The sequence below is a fragment of the Abrus precatorius genome, unplaced genomic scaffold, assembly GCF_003935025.1.
Source record: "Abrus precatorius isolate BTA unplaced genomic scaffold, Abrus_2018 Scaffold10, whole genome shotgun sequence".
Lineage (NCBI taxonomy): Eukaryota > Viridiplantae > Streptophyta > Magnoliopsida > Fabales > Fabaceae > Abrus > Abrus precatorius.
In genome coordinates, this window is record NW_020874292.1 from 28,243,318 (window position 1) to 28,268,941 (window position 25,624).

The 25,624-nt window shown below is 32.6% G+C and overlaps 4 protein-coding genes and 1 non-coding gene across 7 annotated transcripts; 2 read left to right on the top strand and 3 right to left on the bottom strand.

Annotated features, from left to right (window-relative positions):
* Positions 1-1,069: 1,069 nt before the first annotated feature.
* LOC113852421 (pentatricopeptide repeat-containing protein At4g16390, chloroplastic-like) lies at positions 1,070-5,343 on the bottom strand. Its single transcript, XM_027482675.1, has one exon. The coding sequence runs from the start codon at positions 3,286-3,288 to the stop codon at positions 1,153-1,155; it is 2,136 nt and encodes a 711-aa protein (XP_027338476.1). The 5' UTR covers positions 3,289-5,343; the 3' UTR covers positions 1,070-1,152.
* On the top strand, positions 4,701-4,803 carry LOC113853414. The gene has a single exon (XR_003502586.1). It is a non-coding gene; the product is annotated as a U6 spliceosomal RNA (small nuclear RNA).
* A 4,226-nt stretch (positions 5,344-9,569) lies between the features above and the next one.
* LOC113873478 (pollen-specific leucine-rich repeat extensin-like protein 1) lies at positions 9,570-11,157 on the bottom strand. 3 transcript variants are annotated; one of them, XM_027511622.1, is made up of 4 exons: positions 10,993-11,157; positions 10,840-10,882; positions 10,569-10,650; positions 9,670-10,416 (listed from the first exon to the last, which is right to left on the bottom strand). In XM_027511622.1, exons 2-4 carry the CDS (start codon positions 10,852-10,854, stop codon positions 9,800-9,802), a joined length of 714 nt encoding a protein of 237 aa, XP_027367423.1. In that variant the 5' UTR covers positions 10,855-10,882; positions 10,993-11,157; the 3' UTR covers positions 9,670-9,799. The 3 variants fall into 3 exon arrangements, with proteins under 3 accessions (XP_027367414.1, XP_027367423.1, XP_027367431.1); XM_027511630.1 differs by having other exon boundaries at positions 9,670-10,204; positions 10,271-10,416; positions 10,840-11,157; XM_027511613.1 differs by having other exon boundaries at positions 9,570-10,416; positions 10,840-11,157.
* A 4,969-nt stretch (positions 11,158-16,126) lies between these two features.
* LOC113873468 (heavy metal-associated isoprenylated plant protein 7-like) lies at positions 16,127-19,895 on the top strand. The gene is made up of 5 exons (XM_027511601.1): positions 16,127-16,135; positions 16,388-16,541; positions 16,974-17,170; positions 18,437-18,527; positions 19,534-19,895. The coding sequence occupies exons 1-5, from the start codon at positions 16,127-16,129 to the stop codon at positions 19,893-19,895; spliced, it is 813 nt and encodes a 270-aa protein (XP_027367402.1).
* Positions 19,896-21,923: 2,028 nt separating this feature from the next.
* LOC113852428 (SNF1-related protein kinase regulatory subunit beta-2-like) lies at positions 21,924-24,865 on the bottom strand. The gene is made up of 4 exons (XM_027482692.1): positions 24,371-24,865; positions 23,731-23,909; positions 23,282-23,444; positions 21,924-22,500 (listed from the first exon to the last, which is right to left on the bottom strand). The coding sequence occupies exons 1-4, from the start codon at positions 24,587-24,589 to the stop codon at positions 22,180-22,182; spliced, it is 882 nt and encodes a 293-aa protein (XP_027338493.1). The 5' UTR covers positions 24,590-24,865; the 3' UTR covers positions 21,924-22,179.
* Positions 24,866-25,624: the final 759 nt, after the last annotated feature.

Here is a 25,624-nt window from a genome sequence, read left to right on the forward strand (position 1 = left end):
TACTGTTCCTGAAAGTTGATACCGATAAGGAAAAAAAATAATATGATAAAAAACAAAAACAAGCAAATTATACACATTTTTTAAAAATTTAATAGAATATACATATTTTTAATTCATATAATAACATAATATTGCTTGCCTTTCTCAGTTGTATGAAAAAAATAATGTGAGAAAAAATATAAAAAATAAAACATAAATAATGTGAATGTAATTTTAAAAAATTCAAAGTATTTTCTAAATTATACATAGTTTAAGTTTAAATATTTGGCAAAAACTGGACTCCACTAATTTTATATTAGAAGATAAGAGAGTAAATTCCTTGTCTTTCAAAATTATAAAAAATGTCAGTACGTTACTATATTTTGTTTTCAAAAGATTAAAATACTGTGTAAAACACTTATAAGAGACTGATTTAATAATAACTTAATGTCATAAAGAATTATTTTAACCATAAAATATTTAAAGAATCTATATGATGATACATCAAACAAAGTGTAAGAGGGAAAAGTTTGTTGTGAACTTCACTGCCTTTTTTTTATCTTAAAATTATTATTTTTTCTTTGTATTTTTGTGACATTCAAACACACCATAAAGGTCTCTCATTTACTCCAAATTAATCTCAACAATAATACTTAGATTATAAAACTAACCCTTTTAAAATGCTTAATTGATTATTAACTTCTTCTTTTTTATTTTTCTGAAGTTTTAATATTTTTTACGTGTTATTTGAGTAAAATCTGTTTATATCTAATTTATTTAATAAAATATGACATTATACAAAAAAAAAAAGGAGCTTAGAGCGATGACAGGACGAATTCTTTGATCCTCAAATAGGATTGGAGTTAAATATCAAATTTTCATTCCATTATGAAAAATGAAAATAGCAAAACTTATTATACATTGTCAGAGTAGAAATGAATTGAGTCAAGTGGAACACTTGAGGCATAAATTTGACTTGTAAAAAAATATATTATTTTATTTTATTTATTTATTTAAATGAGTTCAACTTAGGGCTTAGACTTGTTTTGTTAAAAAAAATATAATTTAACTTATTTATTTTATGATAAATGTTAATTAATAGCTTAAATATACTGGTAAAAATTAATAGGAAAAAGCATTAAATTAACATGGCACATGGTTCATAAAACAACACTATCGATGCTGAAGGACCATTGTTGGAACACCCTCAACCATAGAGTTCAAATCAGCAACCGATTTGGTTGAACCTCTGGACTCCAGCCACGATTGGGCAGCTACCTTTGTAACCAAAAACCAGCCAGCCTTATCTGTAGCCTCAGGGAATGGAGCATTGAGTTTCTTCAAATGTGATTCAAGTACACTAGCTAAACCTTTGTCTGAATACTTGTGTTTTCCCTGCCCAGTATTAATTCCAAGTAGTGGTGGAAGGTCCTCCCCAGATTCCAATGCCTTAGACAAGTCATTTATCCAAACATGTAAAGCAGTCATAGCAGCTCCAACTGAGAGTTCCTTTAGATGCAAACACCACTGAGCTTGAGATTTGGATTGTATATTTGTATATATCTCAAGCGTAAGTCCTAGGTCCAGAAGGTCACCTGCTCTATCAGGCACATTCAGGTTGACACAAAGATCAATTAGACAATTGCATAAGGGTTTCTTTACATCAGCATCAATTGAATTTAAAAGTTCTGATGCTTCTTTTCTAAAATCTTCATCACCCTCCTGCTCTTGTACCAAATTTCTTACCACAGATCCAAGTTTTGTATTAGCCTTGTCAATGCAATTTGTTAGCTTACCCAGCTCTTCTTTTGGCGTTTGAGTCATAACATTCAGAAGACAACAACAGAAGCGAATATCTGGAACAATACCCAAATCAAAGAGTTGCTTAAATATCTTCACAACATCATCAGTTCGCTTGGCTTTTCCATAGCACTGAACAAGTGATGTCAGAACGAAAATAGTAGGCTGAAATCCAGATTGGATCATTTCATTCAACATTCCTTCTGCTTCCGAAACCTTTCCATTGCACGAATATAGGGTAATTAAGGATGAAAAAGTCCAGCTGTCAGGCTGGCATTTGCCAGAACTCTTCATGTCTTCAAAAATTTCAACAGCTTCATCAATGCAACCAACATCAGCACACATAGCTAAGAGCATGTTATAAAGATCTGCGCTCATATCCATTCCATTCCCCTTGATTTCCTTATAAACACCGAGAGCATCTTCGCTAAATTGTGCTTTCGCATAGACTCGCAAAAGATATGCATATGTTATAAAATCTGCTGAAACTCCATTACTTCTCATCTCTTCATATATAGTCTTCACCTGCCGAGGCCTCTTAGCTCTGAACATGCCACCCAAAAGAGTGTTATAAGTCGCCACTGTAGGCTTCGCGCCAAGAACCTTCATTTCTTGGTAGATTTTCAAGCACTCGTCATACTTTCCTAACATGCCATACATCTTAATCAATGCTGAGAATGTAGCCGCATCGAGGCGCCATTTCTTAGCTTTTGCACGATCATATAAGCTCAAAGCCATATCAACGTTATTAGTTCGCGCATATGCGTAAACCATAGCTGAACATGTGATGTCATCAGGTTCACAACCAAAGCTTGGCATCTTCTCAAACCACTCCACAGCCTTATTGGGCAAAGCAGACATCCTAGCACAGTTAATCATAGTTGAAAACGTAATGTTATCAGGTTTGACCCCTCTTTGAAGCATTTCATCAAACAGCTTCTCTGCTCCTCCAAAATCCCTAGACTTTCTAAACACCTTAAGTGTCACATTGTAAAGAATCACCTCTTTGCCTCTGAAGGGTTTAATCTTATTCTGAAAGTGTCTAAGAACAAAGGGTGCAGTTTCGGAATTCACCATCTTATCGAGAATAAACATAGCGTCTCGTTCTGAAACCTTGTCTCCTAGACCCTTCAAAATTGTGGACACGTGTTGCTCACTGGGATTGCACGAGTTCAATGACTCGGTGAGTCTGGTAAGAGAAATGTACCTGGCAGTGGATGATTTTCTTCTGAGGTGTTTGGCTCTGGGGCTATTGGGATTGACCCAAATGCAGTCTTTTGATAAAGGTGAAGAATTTGCATCTGGGTCATGAGAATCTGCTTCTTGCTGTGACGCGTGAGTGTTGGGGTGGAGAAAGGTTTTGCATTGAAGCACGTGGCGTTTGTGGGAGGAAGTAACGTTAAGAACTTTGAAATTAAGCAAAGAAGACGACGAAGAAGAGATTGGGTTTGAAACATATTGACGATCGTGGAAAAGCGCAGGGTGAGAGGAGCAAATATTTGAAGCCATTTTCCTTCGCTCTTCAGATACTGAGATTTGTAGCGATAATGTTATGCCATTGGGACGCAGACATAGTTCCGAGGTACCTGGAGTTGATGCAACGTTGTGTACCGTATCGTCTAAGAAAGTGTTTTTTTTCTTTTAACATGAAATTTAATTCATGTTATGTTTATGCTTTTTTCTTCTTCTTTTTTTCTATTAAAGGGGCTAAAAAAGTCCAGAACAAAAACAGGACTACATAGAAAAGCTAGAAGAACAGACTCCAACTAATATAGACTCAAAAAAAGGATTCAAAAGGAAGACCCTTCAGAGAAATTTAATTCTATTTTAGCAAGCAAATCAGCATATTTATTCCCCTCTTTAAGAATATATCTAACTTGAAAAGTTTTTAACATACTCCTAATTTTAGAAATGACATTAAACAATCGAGTAATTTTCTTTGGAGTCAGTTTTTATTCAAACAAGTTGAATATTCTTTTTGACCATTAATTACCGTTTAAATAAAAGATCTCACAATTCAGCAGGAGAGAGCAGAAGTTTAAATCCCTTTGAAATCTAGCTATCATTTGATCATAGCTCTGACTGCCACATCCAGTAATTATGTGAGCCTCGGAGACAGGACTTCAGCTTTAGGTGACTAGTATTTTATGTTATGTTTATGCTTTGTCCTATTTTACTACGTTTATTAAATAAAAATGTATGTTAATATTGTTTTGGGCACGTTTAACCTTGAAAAAGAATGTACATTCATCTCAATTTTGGCTAAATGAAAAATAAAATATAATATTTCCAGAATAATGTTTATGTTGTTGTAGCCATGCATGGGCACTTAGAAGCTTACAAGTAATTTAATTATTTTTAACCCGTGCAATACAAAATAAATAATAAAATTTTATTAAAAACTATAGCATTAATAACATTATTAATACATTAAATTACATTATATTTTATAAATTTTTTTATAATATGCAAAAATACTCAAATTAAAAAAAAATATGGTTAATTTAATCCTTAACTTGTACATGTCCAACAGCAACAAGTAGATCCTCTTCACTTAAAATTTTTACTGCAGTAATCCTACCCACATAAAAATACTTATTTTAATATTAAAATAAATCGTGAAAAAATCATGAGAGATAACCACCGTTTGATTTAGGACACTAACCTATGCCTTTTGGAAATGAGGGGTAGACATTCGAATTCCGTCAAAAGAGTGTCTCTTGTACTTTGCAAAGTGCAAACGATTGAAAAAGTTAAGAAGAACTTAAGCGAAAAATGAATGCGAGGTATCTTCCTTTCAGTTGGGCTTGGGCAGCACCTACTCTACATTGTACCCAGCATTTGTTGTCAGAAGAAGCCCCACATCGAACAGTATTATCAAAGCATGACACAATATATAGCAAAAGAAACACGCAGAGAGTGTCCCTTCGGGGACATCCGATAAAATTGGAACGATACAGAGAAGATTAGCATGGCCCCTGCGCAAGGATGACACGCACAAATCGAGAAATGGTCCAAATTTTTTTTTTTTCTCTTTATCCTCAATTGTTCCTTCTTATCACATTTTTAGTCACAGGGCCTGGTGAAGGTTGCTAGCATCAAATTTACCACCTAAAAGTGAAGAATCCTTTTTGAAAATGGAAGCTATTACATGGGAAAGTGGTTTTCGACAAATATTATTGAAGACCCCTGTAAGCACGAATTAGTTGCATGTGTGTTTTCAGCACCTCATAAGAATCCAAGACTTGGTTTTATTCATCTTGTGTTAGTGGGATTTTCTCTGCAAGCAATTAGGGCATCTATATAGTAAGTGTTTTCACTTTGATAACATAATTATTCATTGTACGTAGCTCTTCTTATGTCTAGTTCATGCGGTTAATAGTGGTAAAAAAATGTCATGAACCATTAAATAATTTTCCATGGCCAATTTGATCCTTTCCTCTCAAATTTTGAATCTGCAAAACACAGTAGCTTGCTACATGTGGTAGGAAGTTGGATAATTTGAAATGAATTTCAATAATGAAAAGATCTTTACTTTTGATAAAGAAACATCTCCCATATAACTGTAACATGAAAGAATAACAAAAAAAAAAGAAAAAAAAAGTTAAGTACTTTTCCTTTCTCTTGTTAAATAAATCTAAGAGAGAGTAGAGCAGTGAAGAGAATATGCAACATGGGATAGAAAATGGGAGTCAGAAAAATTCCAATTTACGAGAAAGAAGATGGTACACTCGAATTGTATTATTTAAGTGCTTATTGCTTGCCAAAGATCCTACTTCTACAATTGGTAGGTCGCCAGGTAATTCAGATAAGTTGTGTTTTCTGTGATTTTCCCATGTTACAACTTTCGTACCAATTCGGTCGATCCGGGATCGGTTAAACATTCCATTTGGGAGCCTGGTCTTTACTCTTCTGTGTGGTATTCATTCTTGTTTGTCTCTTGGAATCACATTTTGACATAAGATGATCACCGATAGGTGCTTCTCAGAGTTTCTGTAAAAGAGAGTGAAAGATTCCTCCTTGGAGATATTATGTGCCTTGAGAGTGGTATAGATTATGACTCCCTTATCCTCTGCCTGCCATCTCTAGCATTAGGGATTGACATTACATGTTAATACTTTTAAGTTACCATTGTGGAGTAGTTTAACTTGCTAGATGATGGTGTTCATATGTGAAATCTTCACATCCAGGAGTTCCTTACTTTACCAAGATTCTATTTCCATTCCTGCAAAAGCTTGCAAAGTTTTGGTTTTGAATTTGCATTCTGCCTGCTGAGTGTTTGGTTCAAACATAATCTTTCTTGACAGAATATATATAGTGGAAAATCCTAATAGAAATGTACAGATGTTCCCTAACTATTGAGTGTTAGAAAATTTGTTTTCTGAAGCGATGAACTTCCATTGATTTAATTAAAAATTGGTTGAATGGTAACTTGACATGTCCTGGAATCCATTTTTGTGATCAATAGCTATTGGAAAACATGAGAGCACTTGAATAGTGTAACCTGGTTACATGAATCCATGATGGGTAGAACCATTGTGACTCTTTATGAAATGGCAGATCTCCTTACCTCTTTCTCTTAAATAATGTCTTGGGAGTTGGGACATGTGTTATGGTAACTGAATTCAAGTTTCAAAATATTATTTATCCCATATATCTTGAGAAAGAGTCAAGAGAAAGAACTTACTCTAAATTCTTGTTCAAAGCACTCAGGAAAGCAAGAATATGATGGTTTCGAAAGGTATACACAATTTTTCCTTTCTAATTATTTGATGTTTAAGATGCATGCTTCATGATGCAATTCTTGAATTGGTTAATGTCTTAAATTAGCAACACTTTTAACTTATCTCATTCTCCAATTCATGGATATATATATATATATATATATATATATATATATATAGTAGAATGCATTACATCCTTGATGAAAGTGAAACTGTTTCTGCATGTAAATGGTTTCATATATTGGAATAGTGGATAGTACATATTCATGAATGCAGTATAAATATCATGCTATTAACTTTGGATAATCATTTAACACCTGTTGCTCCTTCAACCCTAAACTGTTACATTGACTATCCAATGAATCTGGTTCTGCTGTAGAAGACTACATGTATTGAAGATTTCAAGTATGTCGTGCCATTCATGGACATATAACATGGATGTTGAAGATAATGGCTGCGTTAGAGAATTAAGGCTTTAGTTGGCAGCACAATGGCAGTATAAAATAAGAGTAGCATACTACATGAATTTCATGTGCAACTATACAGAAACAAAGGTAAAATAAGATTAAGGCTGAGGTATAAGAAAATAGGATGGTTTTCTTATGATGTCAGTGCGTTAACTCTTGAATTGAATCAGTTTATGATGACCTCGGAGCTTTCCATCCCTGAAAATAACATGTCAATTTGAAATATTGAACCCTTCTGAATTGAATCAGTTGAACCAAATCATACTTTGTGACATGCAAAGGTAATCTTTATTTACAAAATGCTTTTACATTTGTTTATGCTTTATTCTAAGATTTTTTTCTTCTTCACTTTATCAAGTTTGATAGAAAACTTGATAAATTACTTGCAATTACACTTAGAGACACTTGCAGAGTTACAGGTTTCTCAATATGGTATAAAAAATCTTAGTTGTTTATATTTGGGTTATTCATTACCATACTGATTCTCGAAATATATTTTACTTAATATTAACATTATTGTTTATAAAAGTGGCATATTTGCATTGTATATCGTACGCAAAGACAATTTGAAGTCTATTGAATAACAGGACTTCATATGAGCAATTTTTAGAGTTTCAGAATCATGACTTTGCTCTAGAACCGTCGAGATTTGACTTATGTCTGATGTAGGAATTTACAGAACAAATGTAACTTTCATTCATTTGGTAAATATTTTATTTGGATTTAAAAGATAAACCACCCTCATATAATAAATTCCAATATTTCTAATTTAAAATGTGATAATTTCGAGATGTATTTAGATCACATATACAACTACGTGCCTTCAGTTCACGAAACATGTCTTCCAAACTTTCATATCAATTTAAATGATTTTTTTTAAAATTAATCTTCCAATCAAAAAAAGCCTTTTAATTTTTAAACTAATATTCAAAGTTCTTTAACCAACATAATAAAATATTTATAAAATTATTATTGAAATAATCTTTAATAAATTGAGATAAATTTTAAAATTAAAATGTTTATATATTTATATTTTATATTAATAAAATATGTTTATCAATTAAAATACCTTTAAAAGTTCATATCTTTTTAATGCTTTACCTATATAACACATCTGTTAGTGATTGCTATGTTAACAACGTGACGGTGCCGACACGATTCGAAGATTTGGGATAAGCTGTGATCACATGGTGTTAATAACACAGAGCACAACAAGCAGTTCACTAATTTCCTTGAATATTAGCTATTTTATTGAACACTTCTGTCCAAAGCATGTGGTGGACGCGGAAGAAGGTGACAAATTTTGGTGGCATCGTAACTTCGAACGAATTTAGAAATGATTATGCTTTAGGATTGAGACGACCCCATAATTGAATTTTGGTTCCTTCTGTTGGCTGTACTTATTATTTATAATTTGTAGATGATTATATGACATCATCATCATATGATTAATTCAAAGACCCATTTTCCTCAGCCAATTGCTCTGCTTTGCCTTTCCTCAGTATAATATTCCACGTTTAGCTTATATTTTCAACTCGATGTTACATCTATGATAATTGAACTTCATTATTATTTTTCCATTTTGTCAAAAAGCTATCTTTTTTATGGGGTTGGAGCATAGTCTAATATCAAATGGCAACATGAAAGTTGTTTTTTTATTAAGGGTGAAGTGTAGAGAAAATAAATTATATGAACTTTTGTCCAACAACTAAAAAGTGTTGATTATTCAGGGACGATAAAAAAAACTATCGAATAATTCAAGTGTTAGTTAAATTGCATTAAATTCTGTGAACTAATCAATGACATAAACTAAACATTATAGTATTCAGGTGAAAGCAACTTTTATCTCTGGATATAGATTGTCAATTCCCTTTCCTAATTTCTTATCTGCCACTTTTTCTAATTGTTTTTATCCAACGTTTTCGTATCAAAAGGCAAAACTAAAATTAATGTCGGCAAGATCACCACTTGGTAGTCATGGTTTATTTTAACTTCATCATGAAGTATCATTAATTATATTCTAATACCTTGAAAAATTTTATTTTCGGGTTAACGTTTAGCATCTGGTTGCACTCTTTCAGATTATGTGCTGGTTCATGGATCTAATCAAATGGAAAAAGCCGAAACTGTGGGTATGGTTGTCAAATTGTCATTGTCTTCTGAGGTCATTGATCTATAACTACTAAAGCATGAGTAGGGAAAACTAATTCAAATTTATGTACGGGACAAAATGTGATAATGTCATTTAGCTGGATGTTTCCTGACTGAAAAAAATTCTCATTGCAAAAGCATACAACCCAAAAGAACTCTAAAAGTAACAACCGATAAGGACTACGTGATTGTTTTTTTATAGCTATCCATTCTTTCATATATATATATATACAAATCGCACGGATAAAAGAATTAAATTTTAGGTATTCCAGAAAAAAAAATGAGTGAAATTGCCATAGAAAGAAACTTTATAGAATAATGGCATCAAGAGTCCTTATTATGAACTCACCTACTAAAAAGTACTAGTGGGTGAGAGTGGTTAGAAAGGTCACCACTTTCAACAAAATCAATTTCAAAAGCCAAATCCAGTGGGCAAGTTAGATTGCTTGTGTAAAGAAACTTTATTAACTTATCAAACATAAAAGGAAACATCATAACATTGTATTACCATTTAACCCTCTAAACAACCTTTATTTTGTTTTCCTCATTTCATTTTTTTCTATCCTAACACCGATGAAATTTAAATAACAAAAACAAAGAAATAGTTGATTGAACATGGAGAGAACGTGCATGGCCACCATTTACAGATCCAATAATGCAATGCAGTGGATGTAATTATCACATAATTGTGCACCCAGTTGGGTTTTCATCGCTGAAATATTGATCACACCGGCTAACATAATAGGGTCTCCCTCCACCGTAGCTGTCATAAACGGGCCTGGCATAGTACCCGTCGTAATAGAGCACGGGCCCACCATATTCGTAGCATGGCCCAACAGGCCTACCATCATAGCATGGAACGCACATCCCAACCGGGACAGCCATCGGTGGTGGAACCTGAGGCTGCACGGGTATCGGAGCAGGTGCGGGCTTGTCTTTGGGCTTGTCTGCTTTAGGAGCCTCCTGTTTCGGCTTATCAGCCTCCTTCTTTTTTTCGGGCTCGGCCTTGGGCTTGTCGGCCTCCTTCTTTTTCTCAGGCTCAGCTTTGGGCTTATCAGCATCCTTCTTAGGGGGCTCTGCTTTAGGCTTCTCCGGCTCTTTCTTTTTCTCAGGCTCAGCCTTGGGCTTTTCAGGTTCCTTCTTCTTCTCGGGCTTGGGCGGTTCCACAATCTCAATGCTCTTGATGGAACCCCCACCTTTGTAGCAAAGCTTGTCCCTAATCTTCTCCGGGCTACAACACACCACTGTGATGATCACAATGTTTTCCTTCTCGGCGAACTTCTGGTCTCGAATTTCTCTTGTCACAAAATTTCAACACCCAAAAATTAACTCAATTTGATACCCTCTTTTATGTTTTATAATTCCAAATAAATACACGCAAAATTGTCATGTCACAAGTCACAACTACATGATTCTAATATATAAAACAATACAAATATGAACTCACGAGGATATTTGCTGAGAAGCTTCTTAACCTTCTTGTAGCATTTGTTACATTCAAGGTCAACCTTGAGTTTCATGATGGTCACCTGAATCAATGTGTCAACAAAACCACCCATCAGAAATTATAGTCCTACCCAAATGAACCAAACTTAAGAGTGAAAACCGCATTTTCATTTCGTAAACAAGGATCACAAAAATTGAACATTTTGCTAAAAGAGAATGCATATGTTTGTTTTGGAGACCAAAAAGAGTGATGACAATTGAAACCCATGTACCTTTTCAGGAGCCATGGTTATGGATCACAGATCAGATCTGAGGCAGTTGAGATGAAAATGTTAGAGAATGTAGAAAAAGAGTGATCAAAGCAACAACACAGAGGAAAGGGACACCAAAGCAAACTTAAGAAGTCATTAGTTCAACGAGCTAACCAATCAAAACCCAACACGTAATCCTAAAAGGGTTGAATTTCATGCTAAGATTGTCTTTACACGGAGGTGGAGACTAAACTGGCCGGAACTAGAGGGTGTCTATGCTGTTAATTAATACTTATAGCAATTTAGCTCACAGCTTCTATTCACATGCGCTGTCTTTGATTGACACGCCCAACCTTGTTGACTATATACACACATTCATGAATCCCTATATATTAATTTTAAAGCCAATTTTGTGTTACAAGATATTTCCCATTATTATTTTCAATATTATAATGCACTACCGCATGCCGACCGTACACGTGTCATGTCTTGTGCCTTCCGCACATCTACGATGTCAGAGTCTTATAAAATTTCTAGTACAGAAGAGATCATGTTCCATTCACTAGGGAGTAATGAATATAGACCAAACCATAGATGTTATAAATAGTATAGATGGTGCAATTGAGTAATGCCACCACTACCTAATTAATTGATTGAAGATGAAGTGGGTGTTGAGTGGGGTCTAAATTTGTGGGCCTTAGATGAAGTGAAGGCTTAGCAATCATAGTATTTAACCGATCGTGATGAAATGTGATTTTTTAGATGGGGTCGTGTTCATAATTGGACCCTTTCTTTAACTTGTTCACCTTTTGTTTCACTTGTCTTTAATTTTATTTTGATTTTGGCCAATGCATTTTCATTTATTCTATTTGTCTCTGGTGGATAAAAAGCTCTATCTAGAAGGTCACACGAAACATTATGCTTTTTGGTTACAACCTCTCAAATTATTACAATATGAAACATGATTCTTAAAATACCTGCCATGATAGATTGCTCACTGTATGTCCATAAGAAAGTATCTGATTAGACGTGAGTTCAAATATCTTTAAAATCTTATTTAACCAACATTGTATAGAGAAATCTTTAATGCTCAATAATTTATTGAATGACTCTGGTTGTATCAAATTCTTTGATATTTAAATTCTTTGATATTATTCTCTTCAACCTATTAACCACGTTATACTCAATTGAATGGGTGATGTTATTTATTCTGTCTTTTTTTTTTTTTTTAATTCAATGACTATAACCCATTTTGTAAATAGTCACTTTACCTATAATTTTTCTCATTTAAGTCATTAATTATAACAATTACTACCGTAAATTCTTCTATATTAAATTTCTGTTAAATTGCTAACCATTGTGATAGTCACGTGATAATAAGTACCCAACTACTTGTTAATGTGACGGCACTAACGTACAATTACCTAATGTAGATATTATTATTGTATCTTATTCTCATTCTAATTATTTATTTTTTAGAATAAAAAAATATCAATAATAATAATAATAATAATTAACCTCAATCTTTAAGATTAAATTTAAACAACTATCAATAAATTTTTATTTTTAAAAATATTTATTATATTTTTATTATTTTAATATAATAAATATATTATTTTTCGTAAAAGATGGTAAATTATCAAGAATAAAATTTACGTAATTTCATGCCAAATATTGCATAATATCAAAAGAAGTTTGAAAATACAAAATCAAATTTTATAAAAAATCAAAATTTTAGGCCAAATATTTAGGATATGCATCTAAGTGTCTTGCAATAGAGTTTTTAAAAAGATTGATTGTGAATTGAATTAATAGTCCTTTAACATGTATTATTAATTTTCTTTAAAGTTGTAATACGTTAGAGTACTCTTGTATTTTATTTTTTTTAATAAAATGTTGATATTTAATAAATATATATATATATATATATTATTTTCTAAAAATTTAAATTTTTTAAAATTATGTGTTAAGAGTTAAATTTAACAAAATCAAAATAAAAAAAGTATATTTCTAAGTATCTATTTAGACATATAAAATTGGAATTTAAAAATTTTAATTACAATGCTCCTAGCTATAAATTTTTTTAATTGTAATTTGTATTTTATTTCTTTTTTTAGTTTAAACTTATTCTCAAATATTATTTTTCTTTTTATTTTTAAACTTGAATTGCTTTTTCTTAGTTTAACCTCATCTTTCTTTCCTAATTTTGAGTATTTCATTTTTTTAAAGTTAAAGTGATTTCACTTTAATTTAGAGTGATATATTTGTTTAAAATATTTTAAACAATTTAAAATTGTGACTAAAATTTTAATATCTTATCATTATTATTACTATTTTCATAATTATTTTTATTGTTATTGTTGTCACTTATAACAGATTATTTAAAGTCGTGGTCGTTTATGATTAAATAGTAATGTTAAGTACTATATTTTGCTCCTATTATTTATATTCTAACCTTAACTTTTTGGGACATAAGTTTACATTAAAAAATTTTCATTGCATTCACATGAAAAAGAAAAACCAACACTTTGTATCTCTGTATTTGTAATCACGAGATTATTACTAATTAATTTAATTTAATCTTCCAAATACCTAATAAATATTTTAATAGAAAATGATAAATTTCACTCTTGAAAATATCCTCAAGTCCATTTACATGACTAAGTAATATGTTTTCATTATCGCTGTGATCTGATCTCATTCCCACTACAAATAGTTTTGTTGCAGTATCTCAGACAATATTTGCATTATTACAATATGGAGGAGTGTTTTTATAGTTGGCTGGTGGTAGCTTGACCTGTAATGCGAAATATTAACATGTAGCACCATAGTTCTAGATGGGAGAAATCAAATATGTAATATCATAATTCAAAATAGATTTGGATATATTTACATCATACAAGGTGGTCATTTCATCTAGAAGCAAGCATTCAATTTGAGTTGGAGTTGCCATGATCATTTGAGATCTAGTATTGGATTGTGGAGGAAGATGGAACAATCTATAATCTATAATAATACCTCAGAGACCAAGTACTTTTAACGTTATTTTTGTGAATATTAGAACAGATATTTAAATGTCCTCTCTCATGACCGCATTTCACGTTGCCAAACTCTAAAGCAGGTTTTTTCCATCAGAATTGGGTTAACAATGTCTTACAAGTTCAGATTTAATCCCATGTATAGTTATGTAATGAAAACCTGAAAAGCATACATATTATTGCATGTTTTGTTGAGCATTTGTTTCGGCTCCCAAATTATCCAAGTCGAGATAATCAGGCCCACAATTTGTACTCGGCCCATTTCAATCCTTCAACGTCTTCCACACTGGCCCATTTCAACAATGCTCCATAGATAAACCAATCCAGGACATCATGCTTAGCTTCCTACACTGCATTGCTTATGGTTATGATGATAACACGGTGTAAAGGATCAAACGTATGGTAGCAGGCATCATAAAGCCTTTAAGAATTCAATCCTCTAAACCTAACAGGCAATAAACACTGTCCCTTCAAACATGTTTGCAGAAAAATCCCTCCACAAATCCAGCAGGAACAAATTGCATACCAAAGGGAAGGAGTTGAAAACATGTTGCAGAGTAAATAAATTCATGGTTAGCGTTTCAAGAATCAACTGTCCCATCCTTTCCAAGACCAATTAGACATACAAGTTCTAAGGACATTTTTTTCATTTAAATATAGTTTTGGTCCTATAATTGACTTTGTTTTTTATTTTAGTCCCAGTTCAAAATTTGGTCTTTATAGTTCTATAACTTCAAGTTTTGATTTTTGTAGTTTTCTTCTATTGAAGTTTTGATCCTTCTAATATGAGACATGGGTATAAACGATTATATCCCGTGATATACGTATCTTAACATATTATATGAGGATAAAAGCTTAATTTTTTAATACTATATATATATACAAAAATAAAATTTTTAAGTGTAACAATCCAAATTAAAATTGATGTAAATTATAAAGATTCAAACATATTTAAATAAATTTTTAATTTGATTGTGCTAAAGTTAATTATTAGATGGAGGATAAATTTTAATAAATAATGTTAAATGAAGATACATTATGCTTTAATATTAGATATGAAAGTGCCATCCCAACGCATTTTGCTTTTTGATCAAGCTCCAACAGAACTCTCTCTCCTTTTACTTGCAGATAGTTCTTATACCTCTCTTTTACAGGCCAGTGTTTATTTTTATTTTAAAGAAACATATGAAAGTGATAGGTATAATTAAAGCAATAATTTAGATAGATAATATTTATTGATTCTAATTTTTATTAAAATTAACTTATTTTATGATATATTTTTAAAAAGTTATAATATTTGATTGTAAGTAGAATCACATAACAGTACGCGTAACACTTTCATGTAAGCATGACGTGTTGAATATTCCAATTCATTAACTTGACTTTGTCTTTTACTTCCAAAGAGGGTGTTGGGACTTCTCTAGCACATTCCAGTGTCATGCATGACTCACTCGCACGGACCATGGTATAAATACAACAGAGGAAAGGTTAGTGATATATATTTGACATTTTTAAAACTTTTTTATTATCATTAACAACAAAAAAAGTTAGTCTAAATTATTTAATAAAAATCATTAATTTCAGTTCTTAAAATTAAACTTAAATAACTAATAATAATAAAACTTTATAAAAAAATATTTATCAATTTTAATACGATGAATATATTCTTTTATAATAAAAACTATTATTTTTAGATATTTGAACTTAATTTTAAAAGTTTAAGTTAACAAAATCTTTAATGAATTAACATAAAAACCATAAACAACTTTAAATAAAACTCATAATAGTTAACGTTCATTGAATAGCCATAATGTTAGGGAGCAGAAGTATCCATGCTAGGGCATACAGTCAAGGTCATTAAGACAGAAAATGAAGGTTGAAACTTGTTAATCACATAGTTTGATTCGTATTAACTACTAATTAACGTTCTGTGTTTAAATTTTGTAATTTTTAAAAAAAAATGCAAGAGTTTCCACCTCCTAAATCGGTCCACCCACTAGGCAGTGAGGTTGAAAATAATTAGAGATTCCAAAGTCTATGACTAATAGTAAAATACAAAGAAATGAGGGTACGTAGCTTTTGAGATGATGACTCAGCCATATGGTGTTACGTATATCTATTCTGCATTAAACGGTCCACCTCAGATTTTCAGAATCCCCACGTCAATTTAATGCCCTCTTCTTTTCCATCTCTCACACAAATATTTAAGAGAGAGAAAGCATAGAGTATCATCATTTTGCAACTGCTAGCTCCAATACATTGCCACAGAAATGGGTGAAGTAAGGGTTCTCTACACAGACTCTTTTCTATTTTTGTTATTAATCAATTTAACTTTTTCCTGTTATTGACAACTTTTGCTTTGAAACTAACTGCAATAGGACTGGGATCATATCCCTAACTAATTTTATGATCTTTTCTATATATGATGTGGTATCTTTATTTAAGTCACACATCAAATGGAGATTTGTAATTTTATTTCATCTTTGTTGTGTATGTTTAATATTTAGTTAATGTTCTGTTTGCTGTTAAAGGAGAACAAGGAAGAAGGAAAGAAGGAAGAAACCACCGAGGAAAAGAAGGAAGAAGAGAAAAAGGATGAAGAGTCTCCAGAGATAGTACTCAAGGTTGATATGCATTGTGAAGCCTGTGCAAGGAAAGTTGCAAAAGCATTGAAAGGATTTGAAGGTCATTTTACTTCAATTTCATGTTCTAAGCCATATTAATTCTGATTAAGTCATTAATTCTAATTAATATAAATCCATGAATGCAATCAGAGGATAATTCAAGGAGTTTCTGCTGGAATGTGGTGAATATACCATTGATGCAACAATCATGTTCATCATGTACTTTTACTCTCTTTTTTTCCCTCTTTCCTTGTTAGAGGGATCTATTATCCATGTTGATTTTGGATTTCACAACATACATGTCATGATGAAATAATTTGTCAGATATATATTATTCTCAACCTTTACAGGTAATTTTACACGTCCATTCAAATAAGAGACAAAAGTTCATCATTGCATTCATGTTTACCAGATAAAGGCACAGGGGGTGGAAAAGGTCAATAATAAAAAATTATTAACAAAATTTCACTTCTAATATATTTTTGTGAGACAGGAGTGGAGGAGGTGACTGCAGATAGCAAGACAAGCAAAGTGGTAGTAAAAGGAAAGGCAGCAAACCCCATAAAGGTGCGTGAAAGACTACAAAAGAAAAGTGGTAAGAAAGTGGAGCTCATTTCACCTTTGCCAAAACCTCCAGAGGAGAAAAAGGAAGAAATCAAAGAACCTCAGCCAGAGGAGAAAAAAGAGGAGGTAATAAGTCGTTCTCCCTTGGCTTATCTCCATTAATTTCCAAATTAGACATGACATTTCCTTTTGTTTTGTTGTCTTAGTACAACATACTCAGAGATTAATTAAGCGTGACAAAACCTTGTAGTAAAGAAGTACAGAAATATTAACCATACACTTTTAAAATATATTTTTTGATACATTTATTAACTAATTTACAAAACAAGTAAATTAACATTTTAGAAAATATACTAATCATAAAAAGAGTTTTCAAAATAATGTGTTATTAGTATTTTTTCCAATCATTAATTCTCCTAAGCAAACCTTCTAACTCCTGGTGTCATTGGGTTCAAAATTTCAAACTCTACGTTTATTTCAACCTTACTATGAATTAGGATTGTAAGCTATCTTTGACCAACATGATTGTCCTGTGAAAATGTGAAAAACTCAGACAGGAGCTAATTTGCATAGTCTTAATTCCTGTTTTGGTTTCTTGTTCCTGTTGTTTCTACGGTGGATGGATACTACGTTAGGATGAAAATAACGAAACAAAGTCAGCAAAATGATGCCCCTCTCCCACAAGGCACATGTAACGAGGGCAATGGTGGTGACAATTAAGAGGGGTTGACCCCACTCCCTTTTGCAGCTTGACATGTAGCTTGCAGGGTCACAGTCACGGGCTCATTATATACGCTCTAATTTTACCGTGCCCCACCCTGTAAAATTTGGAGCTGATAACACCATACATGCCACACATTTCACAATTTTAAGGTACAAACCAACCATGTGAAGTGGGTACGTGGGGAGGTTCAAACAACAGGTGCCATCTCCTCAACTAACTGCTTTTTGAGTTGGAAAATGTAATTTTTGGTCCCTTGACTATGCGTATAATTGAAAAACCCATGTGGGCCGTATCTGAATCTATGAAAATACAAAGTAGTAGGAGCACTTAGAGGCCTCTTTTTTAATTTCAGCCACTTAAATGGGTAGTCACAACCAACAACTACTATATAAACTATCAAGATGAAATAAATTAAGGTGAAATTACTTTAACTCATGAACCAATCAACAGTAACCAGTGTTTCCTATTTTTAGTCTATTGCAGGAACAGAAGGTTTTTTATTTTATTTTTAAATAGTGTTATTTCTTTGCTTCTTTTGCACATTATTCTTGTATTCAAACCGACACTATGAATGTTATATGCTTTAATTATGGCTAAACTAATATTTTTACATATTGTTGAATCAATGTTAGATGCATGTCTCATGGTCATTTCAATTGTTTTGTCAGCCCCCTCCTGTGGTAACAGTAGTCCTTAACGTTCGGATGCATTGTGAAGCATGTGCTCAAGTTATACAGAAGCGAATCCGCAAGATTCAGGGTACAAAGATTCATGCTCTCTCTCTTCTTATTGATTGCTTCTGCGAACTCTCTCATTTATTCGTGCGCACTCTATAAACCCGTTTTAGATCACCCGCTATCTTTGACCATACATATATTTAAAATAAGTCTTGTTCCGTTTTACTTACTCATTCTTTTGAAGCTTAGCACCGAATTTCATAATGATTAGAAACATTTTTTAAAATGAAGAAAGTATCAATGGCTTTTATGTTTGATTTTAAGATGTTAAATTTTTTTTTTTATTCAATACTTTTCTATAAAGTAAAAATATTGTAAAACGATATTAAACAAAACTTAGATGTTTTTACGTCCTTGTCTTCGAGTCCTTAAATCAAAAGACATGCGAATAAATTTAGAATGCAAGAGCAACATTATTATAACACTTTCTTAGACATCATTTCCCTTTTTATTGTTGGGTAAATTTTATGCATATTTAACGGAAAGATCAATAATATTCAGGTTTTTTTTTAGCGAAACTCAAACTAAATTCTCTTTGTACGTAATTAAAACCTAGGTTCATGAGGAGCATATAATTTACTGATTTTTCTTGTATTCATAGTGTAAGAATCATAACCTGTGGCGCTAATCCCGTTCTTTCAGAGAAAGTGTACGAGCTTTCAAGGTTTTTCATGCAACCTTTTGACCCCAAAAAAAGTTGTGATTTATCGTTGATTTCAATTGGATCTCAAGGATTATAAATTAAGCACATGTCATACACCTTAACTGCGTAAAATATATTTTCTAATTCGATGCTGATTGTGTGTGTGGTGGGGCGGGGGGGTTCGTGCCACGTGATGCTGAAATATTATAATATATATAGTCGATTCATGGTTTCGACCTTTATTTTTGGTAGGGTATAACTTCAACTACATCTTGTCTTTAATAAAATAAAAAGATATTTTGGCATATAAAACGTGCTTTTATATTGAACTTATGAGCAATTTATGACATGCAAACATGTATTAATTATTAATAATAATAAGCAGGAGTAGAATCAGTGGAAACAAACTTGGGAAATGATCAAGTCATAGTAAAAGGTGTGATTGACCCAGAAAAGCTTGTTGATTATGTGTACAAGAGGACAAAAAAGCAAGCTTCAATTGTGAAGGAGGAAGAAAAGGAAAACAAGGAAGAAGAGAAGAAAGAAGAGGAGAAACAGGAAGAGAAAGAAGAAGAAGAGAACAAAGAAGGAGAAGAAAACAAGGGAGAGGATGGTGATGATGATAATACTAAAACAGATATCAAGCGGAGCGAATACTGGCCATCAAGATACTACGTTGACTATGCTTATGCTTATGCTCCTCAGATATTCAGTGATGAGAACCCAAATGCCTGCACTGTAATGTAGATCATATATTTGTATTAACTCCGAATTTTAGTAGCTGATCAACTGAAGCAATTTTATGTGCTGCGTTGTTGGTGAGCATTGAATAAAATGCGTAGTGGTTATTTTAAGGGTTCATGCATTCCACGGCATCCCATCCCATAGAGCTGGATGCTTTATTTCTTTGTGTTTTATGACCTTTCAACGCATTTTCTTGCCAAAGGATGGCCAGAATCACTTATGTGTGTCCTGAACTTTGGCCTACAACTTCTGTATCGATAATTTGTTGACATTGATAATCTCAAGTCATGTTATGATAAAATTTACTGCGAAGCTGCCACTTCAAGCCAAACTTTACGAAAGTATTACTTGTAATTAACAGAAACCACAAGTCATTATGGCCTTCAATCAATGTATTAGCTTCTCAGTTTTTTTTTTAAAAAAAATGCAAAATATTATAAAATTTCACTGGTTGAATTCAACTTAAAATGCAGGTCATAATTTGAAGTTGTGGGGAACTGAATTGGACCATTGCCATTCGGCTTCTTGCCCAACCGCACAAGGAACCAAGGTTGAAGGTTGTCCTATATACGAATTTCTTGTGGGTAAGGTGGGGCTCAATTATTAACCGACTGCTTAGCTTAGCCATTCTTTATTGAGAAATTACGTGTGTACAATCTTTGTACAACAAAAAAAGAAATAAAAAGAGAAGACAGGAAAGTGTAAAATAGAATGGTTGATATGATGAAAATATATATATACTACAAAATTATTTTACGAAATCTGTATTTGAGTCTTTCCTTTTAAAGAAATTCTTAAATGCCTTATAACAGATATGTAGTTATCTGGTACTGAAAGTAAATATAATACCTTACAGAAAATCCAACTTTAAATTAAATTTTAAATTCTCTTACAACGTTTTGCTAATCCTCCTACATACTGAATAAAAAAAGTATTGAATACTTTTTATGATTATAAAATAATAAGAGAATTGTTGATTTCACAGAAAGATATAATATTTATTCATTTTAAATATAAACCAGAGCCACATATTGGTTGCAACATTATCAGTTTTGCAGAAAGGGAATCATGCAAAGTAGTAACTTGGAATCTAATTCCAAAAGGAATAGGATGCATGCAATCTGTCCATCTCTGAAGTAATGGGACGTCTAGGATAGCGAAGGGGACATATAAATGGATGCATAAAATTAAAAAGGCGAATCAGGAGCACTTTATTCTTGGGAAGCTGGGGTGAACTGCTTTTTTGAGGTGGCAAAGAAACAGAAACGCTATGACATAGACATACACGATTTTTTTTTTTTTCTTTTTTTGGTGGCGTCATAGACTCCGTTATTATATTTGCGAAATTTAATCATTCGTTTTAATGGGAATATAATTCAACTTTACACAATCCATTGGATCAAACAGTGCCTATAGCTGAATGCTGCGACCCCTATTCTAAAACGAGGCAGGACCATTCACCAATCTGAGTGCACTCGGGAACAACTTTGAAGCTCTTTTACAAAATGACAATGTTACCCTTATGCGATTGAATTTTTAGCTTGAAATTTTACAAGTTATATTAAGCCAGTCTCAAATATCTTTGTCTACGACACCAATGTGCGCGCTGGCGTGGGTGTGTGCCTGAGAGAGAAAGGATCTAATCTGAAGGGTACAATTGAAGTTACCACGGAGTTCATTGAATCTTTTGCAATTTGAAATAGGAACATAACTTTTAGGGTATAATTCATGGAATTGAATCACAACAAAACATATTCTGAAACCCAGAAGATTGATGATTTCGGAAAAATAATTGTTTGTATGATGGGATCCACATATTTTAGCCTTCTAGGTGTATGCCTTGGCGCACACAGTATTCAATATTTTTTTTATGAATATTATATTTTTATTAACCCAAACTGTTAAAACTATAAATCCAGTAATAAATCAACTATATACAAACATATATGTGATACACACACATACACACAGAGAATATGGTGGATATGAACTGTAAAAGAGGTTAAGCCAACAAATATCATGAAATTACCTTTTTCACTCCCCTTTTATTTTAGTGTGGATTAATCAAAATTCCTAGAGAATAGCATCATCCGATGATGTAAGAATGGAAACAGAATTGCATGATGAATGGTCATCAAGCAACTGCATTATATGTACCACAATCTTGACTTTCATGTAATGATCCTTATGCAGCTTAGAATTTCTCACTTATAACCGTACTGCTCGATGCTATATTAACTAATAAAAGGCCTTAAGGCTACACACTCCATGTCATTTATGTTTACCTCTACAAAGACTTGTACAGCACCACAGTCACGTATTTGGCTAGAAATCGATGAGTTGTACCAAGTGCGACCACTGAAGGGCTGCTTTTTCCTTTCTGCATGTAAAGATGATTGAGCACTACATGCTGAGGTCTGGATATAAGAGGCTGGATTTCCATATTTGCTGAAGGAACATTAAGAAGTGTCATTTGCAAGAAAGGAGGAACCAATGGCGGCTCCTTTGCATAATCTTCAGAACTGAGTTGTAAGTTGTTATAACTAGATTCCGGTGATTTAGGAGGTTCAAAACTAGAAATGCTTCCAATGTCTTCAGGAACATAATCCTGTATATAATATATTAAATATTTAGTCTCAATATAGAAGTCAATTCCTTCTAGCAGTACAACTCTCAAAACAGACATCAGTTTTAGTCCTATCAGATATGCAATGAATGAATGAAATCAAATTTACCATCATTCTCCCATCCCCTGTTCAGGAATTGGTTTATACTGATCACAATATACGTTAACTAGAGTGTCATGATAAAATTTTATAAGCATGAAGCTCTGTGGCAATAAAATGAGCCAAAAACTTGGATAAGCTGATCTGTAACAACATTTACAAAGGCATGCACACTAAGGATGATTATCTAAAAAAGCAAAGGGGAGAGCTACTTGGCCACAAAGTGATGTTCAAATGATTTCAGGATCATACATGATGAAACAGAGTTCTTGCCAGAACAGAAGGGAATTTGACCAAAAGCATGACAAAAAAAAAAAATGGAAAGACATCCTGAGGAGAGAATTGAATGCAAGGGAAGGGGTATCTTATACTTAAAATGAGTTTCACCTTCGAGGTAAAAAAAATGACACCTGAAAGGAGAAAATTAAAATCTATCCCAAGTAGCTGGAAAATAATTGGTCCTTAAGAATTTACTCATACAGACTTCATTTTATGCAAAAGTCCCTGATCATGTTGCAAAGCTAGAATTCCTAAAAATAACTTAGCAATTGACAGCATCATCCTTTTTTTTTTCTACTTGAAAAACTATTATCAGATAAGTATGCATAAATCATCATCACTGTCAATTTGGATCACAAGATAAATATGTCAACAAAATAGTACCTGTAAGTCCAGAATGTTGTAAGCATTCCCAGCATCATCTTTAGCCCAAGGCAAGTCAGGTGCGCACCTCCACTGTCCATCTACGATAAATCTAAATTGGTATACACCAGATGGCAGTACCTTCATTATTGTGAAGTCCTTCCCTGATCTCTGCAAGGGCATTCTGATGAACAAGGAATATTAGAATCTAAGCAACAGTCATAGCAACCTAAGACAAATAAAGAAGACCTTAGAGAGTATTTGATTTGCTTTTTGTTTTCGTTTTCAGTTGATATGTTTTCACTAATAATTCTTTGTTTTTACTTTAATTCCAGCTTTCAAGAACACGCAAAGGAAATGAGGAAAACAAAAAAAGAGAGACAATTTTATGATTATTAGCGAATATATATCCACTAAAAATGAAAACAAAAAACCAACAAAAAACTAAAAGCATCCTAAATTGACCATACCTTGCTTTCCAATTATCCCATGATCCCTCCACAGCTACTTCTTTCCCATCATAACTCCAAGTAATCATCGTTGGAATTCCTAGTTCACTGTACATGTCCTCATATCCTGAGGTAGTTTGCATCCAGGAATGACTTGGAGCATGCATCTCGTCAGGTCTTTGTAACGGAACCACTGGGACCTAAACACACAGAAAAGGAAATGACTGACAACCGATGAAAAACAGAGAACCCACAAAAACAGTACTTAAAACAGCTAACACCCAAGAAACAAAAACCCCAAACAACAAAATTTCAGAACCAAGCTTAAGTGAGACCAAATCGCACATCTAATATAATTTATAAAAAAAAAAAAACACCGTTAACCCTCAAACGTCCATTTAGTATTCTCCAGTGTCCTAAACCGTAAGCAAATTGGTTCCCAGTCACATGCTGATTGAATAATCCAATTTGCAAAACCATTAGGTAAGCAAAACAAAGATAATCTACGTTATGGACTTGCATCAAACAACTAGCGTGCAGCAGGGGTTGTTTGTGAGGCAACAGATTCAAATTAAAAACGAATGCAGTGTGTGGTCACAGACAGAAAATATTGAAAAAAAAAAAAAGTGAAAGGGAGATTTGAGATAAAATGATGAATTACTTGAGGGGCGAACATGAAGGGGGAATGAGTAGCTCTAGGGCTAGGAGGGGGGGAATGAGCGATCAAGTTAGAAGGCGCAGGATAGCGAGGGTTCTGCTGAGAAGACATGCAATCGGTGACGGTGTCTCTTTCTTCTTCTTCTTCTTCTTCTTCCTCGTCTTCTTCTTCAGTTCCTGATGGAGTACCGTTGACATCATCTCTTGCATTGACGTTGCCCATGTTTGGTAATAGAGAGAGAGAGAGAAAGAGGGGAGAGTGCAATGGGTTTAGAATTAAAATACGATTCCTGAAGCAAATGGGAGAGAGAGAGAGAGAGAGAGTAAAACGAAATGAGAGGGGGAAAGAGATGATTATATAGGAGAGAGTGGTTGTGGTCACGTCATCATATTCTTGAACGAGGTCGTTTCTTCCACTCCCGAGTTTCAACGTGTTCTGTTCTGTTCTGTTCTGTGCTTCTTTCTCTTCCCATGGCAGTACGCCACCACTGAGTGAGCGTGAGAGAAAGGGCACCCGTTATCATCGCCCCCTTCTCTTTTTCCTTTTTTTATTTTTCTGATTGCGACTACCTTCTCCCATTTAATTAAACCACTTTCCTTCTTCTTCAATCTTAATAATTCATTCCTTCCATCAATTTTCTTCTTTACTTATGCCTGAATATTTTCAAAATGTCTTTTTTGTTATTCAATAATTAAATTAATAATAAGAGTATTATAAAAAATTAAATTGTATAGCTTGATCTTGAGTAACATTTAGATGAGTATATATTTAAGAAAATTGCATAAGTCTCTAGCTAAATGGGTTCACTCGCTTATATATATTTTTATTTTTTTATTTTAAAATATTGATTTAACTATAAAACATGTAAAATAACTAACAAGAAATTATTTCAGTTTACCATATTTTAAATTTGAGTCTTAATTAGTGTAATTACATTAAATACTAAAGAAATAATTGTACTGCATATATTAATTTGAACCAATTTGAATATAATTACTTTTAATAGAAAATATTTGTAGTTTAAATTGAAAAATTAAATATTAAATATTAATTTAATCAAGTTCAATAATACTGTGCAATTTATGTAATTAACTTTATTCAGTATGATAAGGTTTGATATTTTGTTAAAAAATTAATGTTATTTTTTAATACAAGTTAACATGAAAATCTAAAATTCAACTTGTTTAACTTATATAAGTTATGTAGACTAATAAGTCAAAATTCATTTTCATATTTTAAGTTTTACAAAAATAAATT

What these genes read in the sequence shown, in the direction of transcription:
- LOC113873478 (XM_027511613.1), bottom strand. An exon ending in GCTTCTCAGCAAATATCCTC is followed by an intron (nt 10,417 to 10,568) that starts GTGAGTTCATAT and finishes TTGTGACAAGAG; the next exon opens with AAATTCGAGACCAGAAGTTC.
- LOC113852428 (XM_027482692.1), bottom strand. Translation starts at nt 24,589, where the DNA reads ATGGGCAACGTCAATGCAAGAGATGATGTCAACGGTACTCCATCAGGA. An exon ending in TGGGATAATTGGAAAGCAAG is followed by an intron (nt 23,445 to 23,730) that starts GTATGGTCAATT and finishes CTTGTTCATCAG; the next exon opens with AATGCCCTTGCAGAGATCAG. An exon ending in ACAACATTCTGGACTTACAG is followed by an intron (nt 22,501 to 23,281) that starts GTACTATTTTGT and finishes TATTATATACAG; the next exon opens with GATTATGTTCCTGAAGACAT.
- LOC113873468 (XM_027511601.1), top strand. An exon ending in AGCATTGAAAGGATTTGAAG is followed by an intron (nt 16,542 to 16,973) that starts GTCATTTTACTT and finishes TTTGTGAGACAG; the next exon opens with GAGTGGAGGAGGTGACTGCA. An exon ending in GCGAATCCGCAAGATTCAGG is followed by an intron (nt 18,528 to 19,533) that starts GTACAAAGATTC and finishes AATAATAAGCAG; the next exon opens with GAGTAGAATCAGTGGAAACA.
- LOC113852421 (XM_027482675.1), bottom strand. Translation starts at nt 3,288, where the DNA reads ATGGCTTCAAATATTTGCTCCTCTCACCCTGCGCTTTTCCACGATCGT.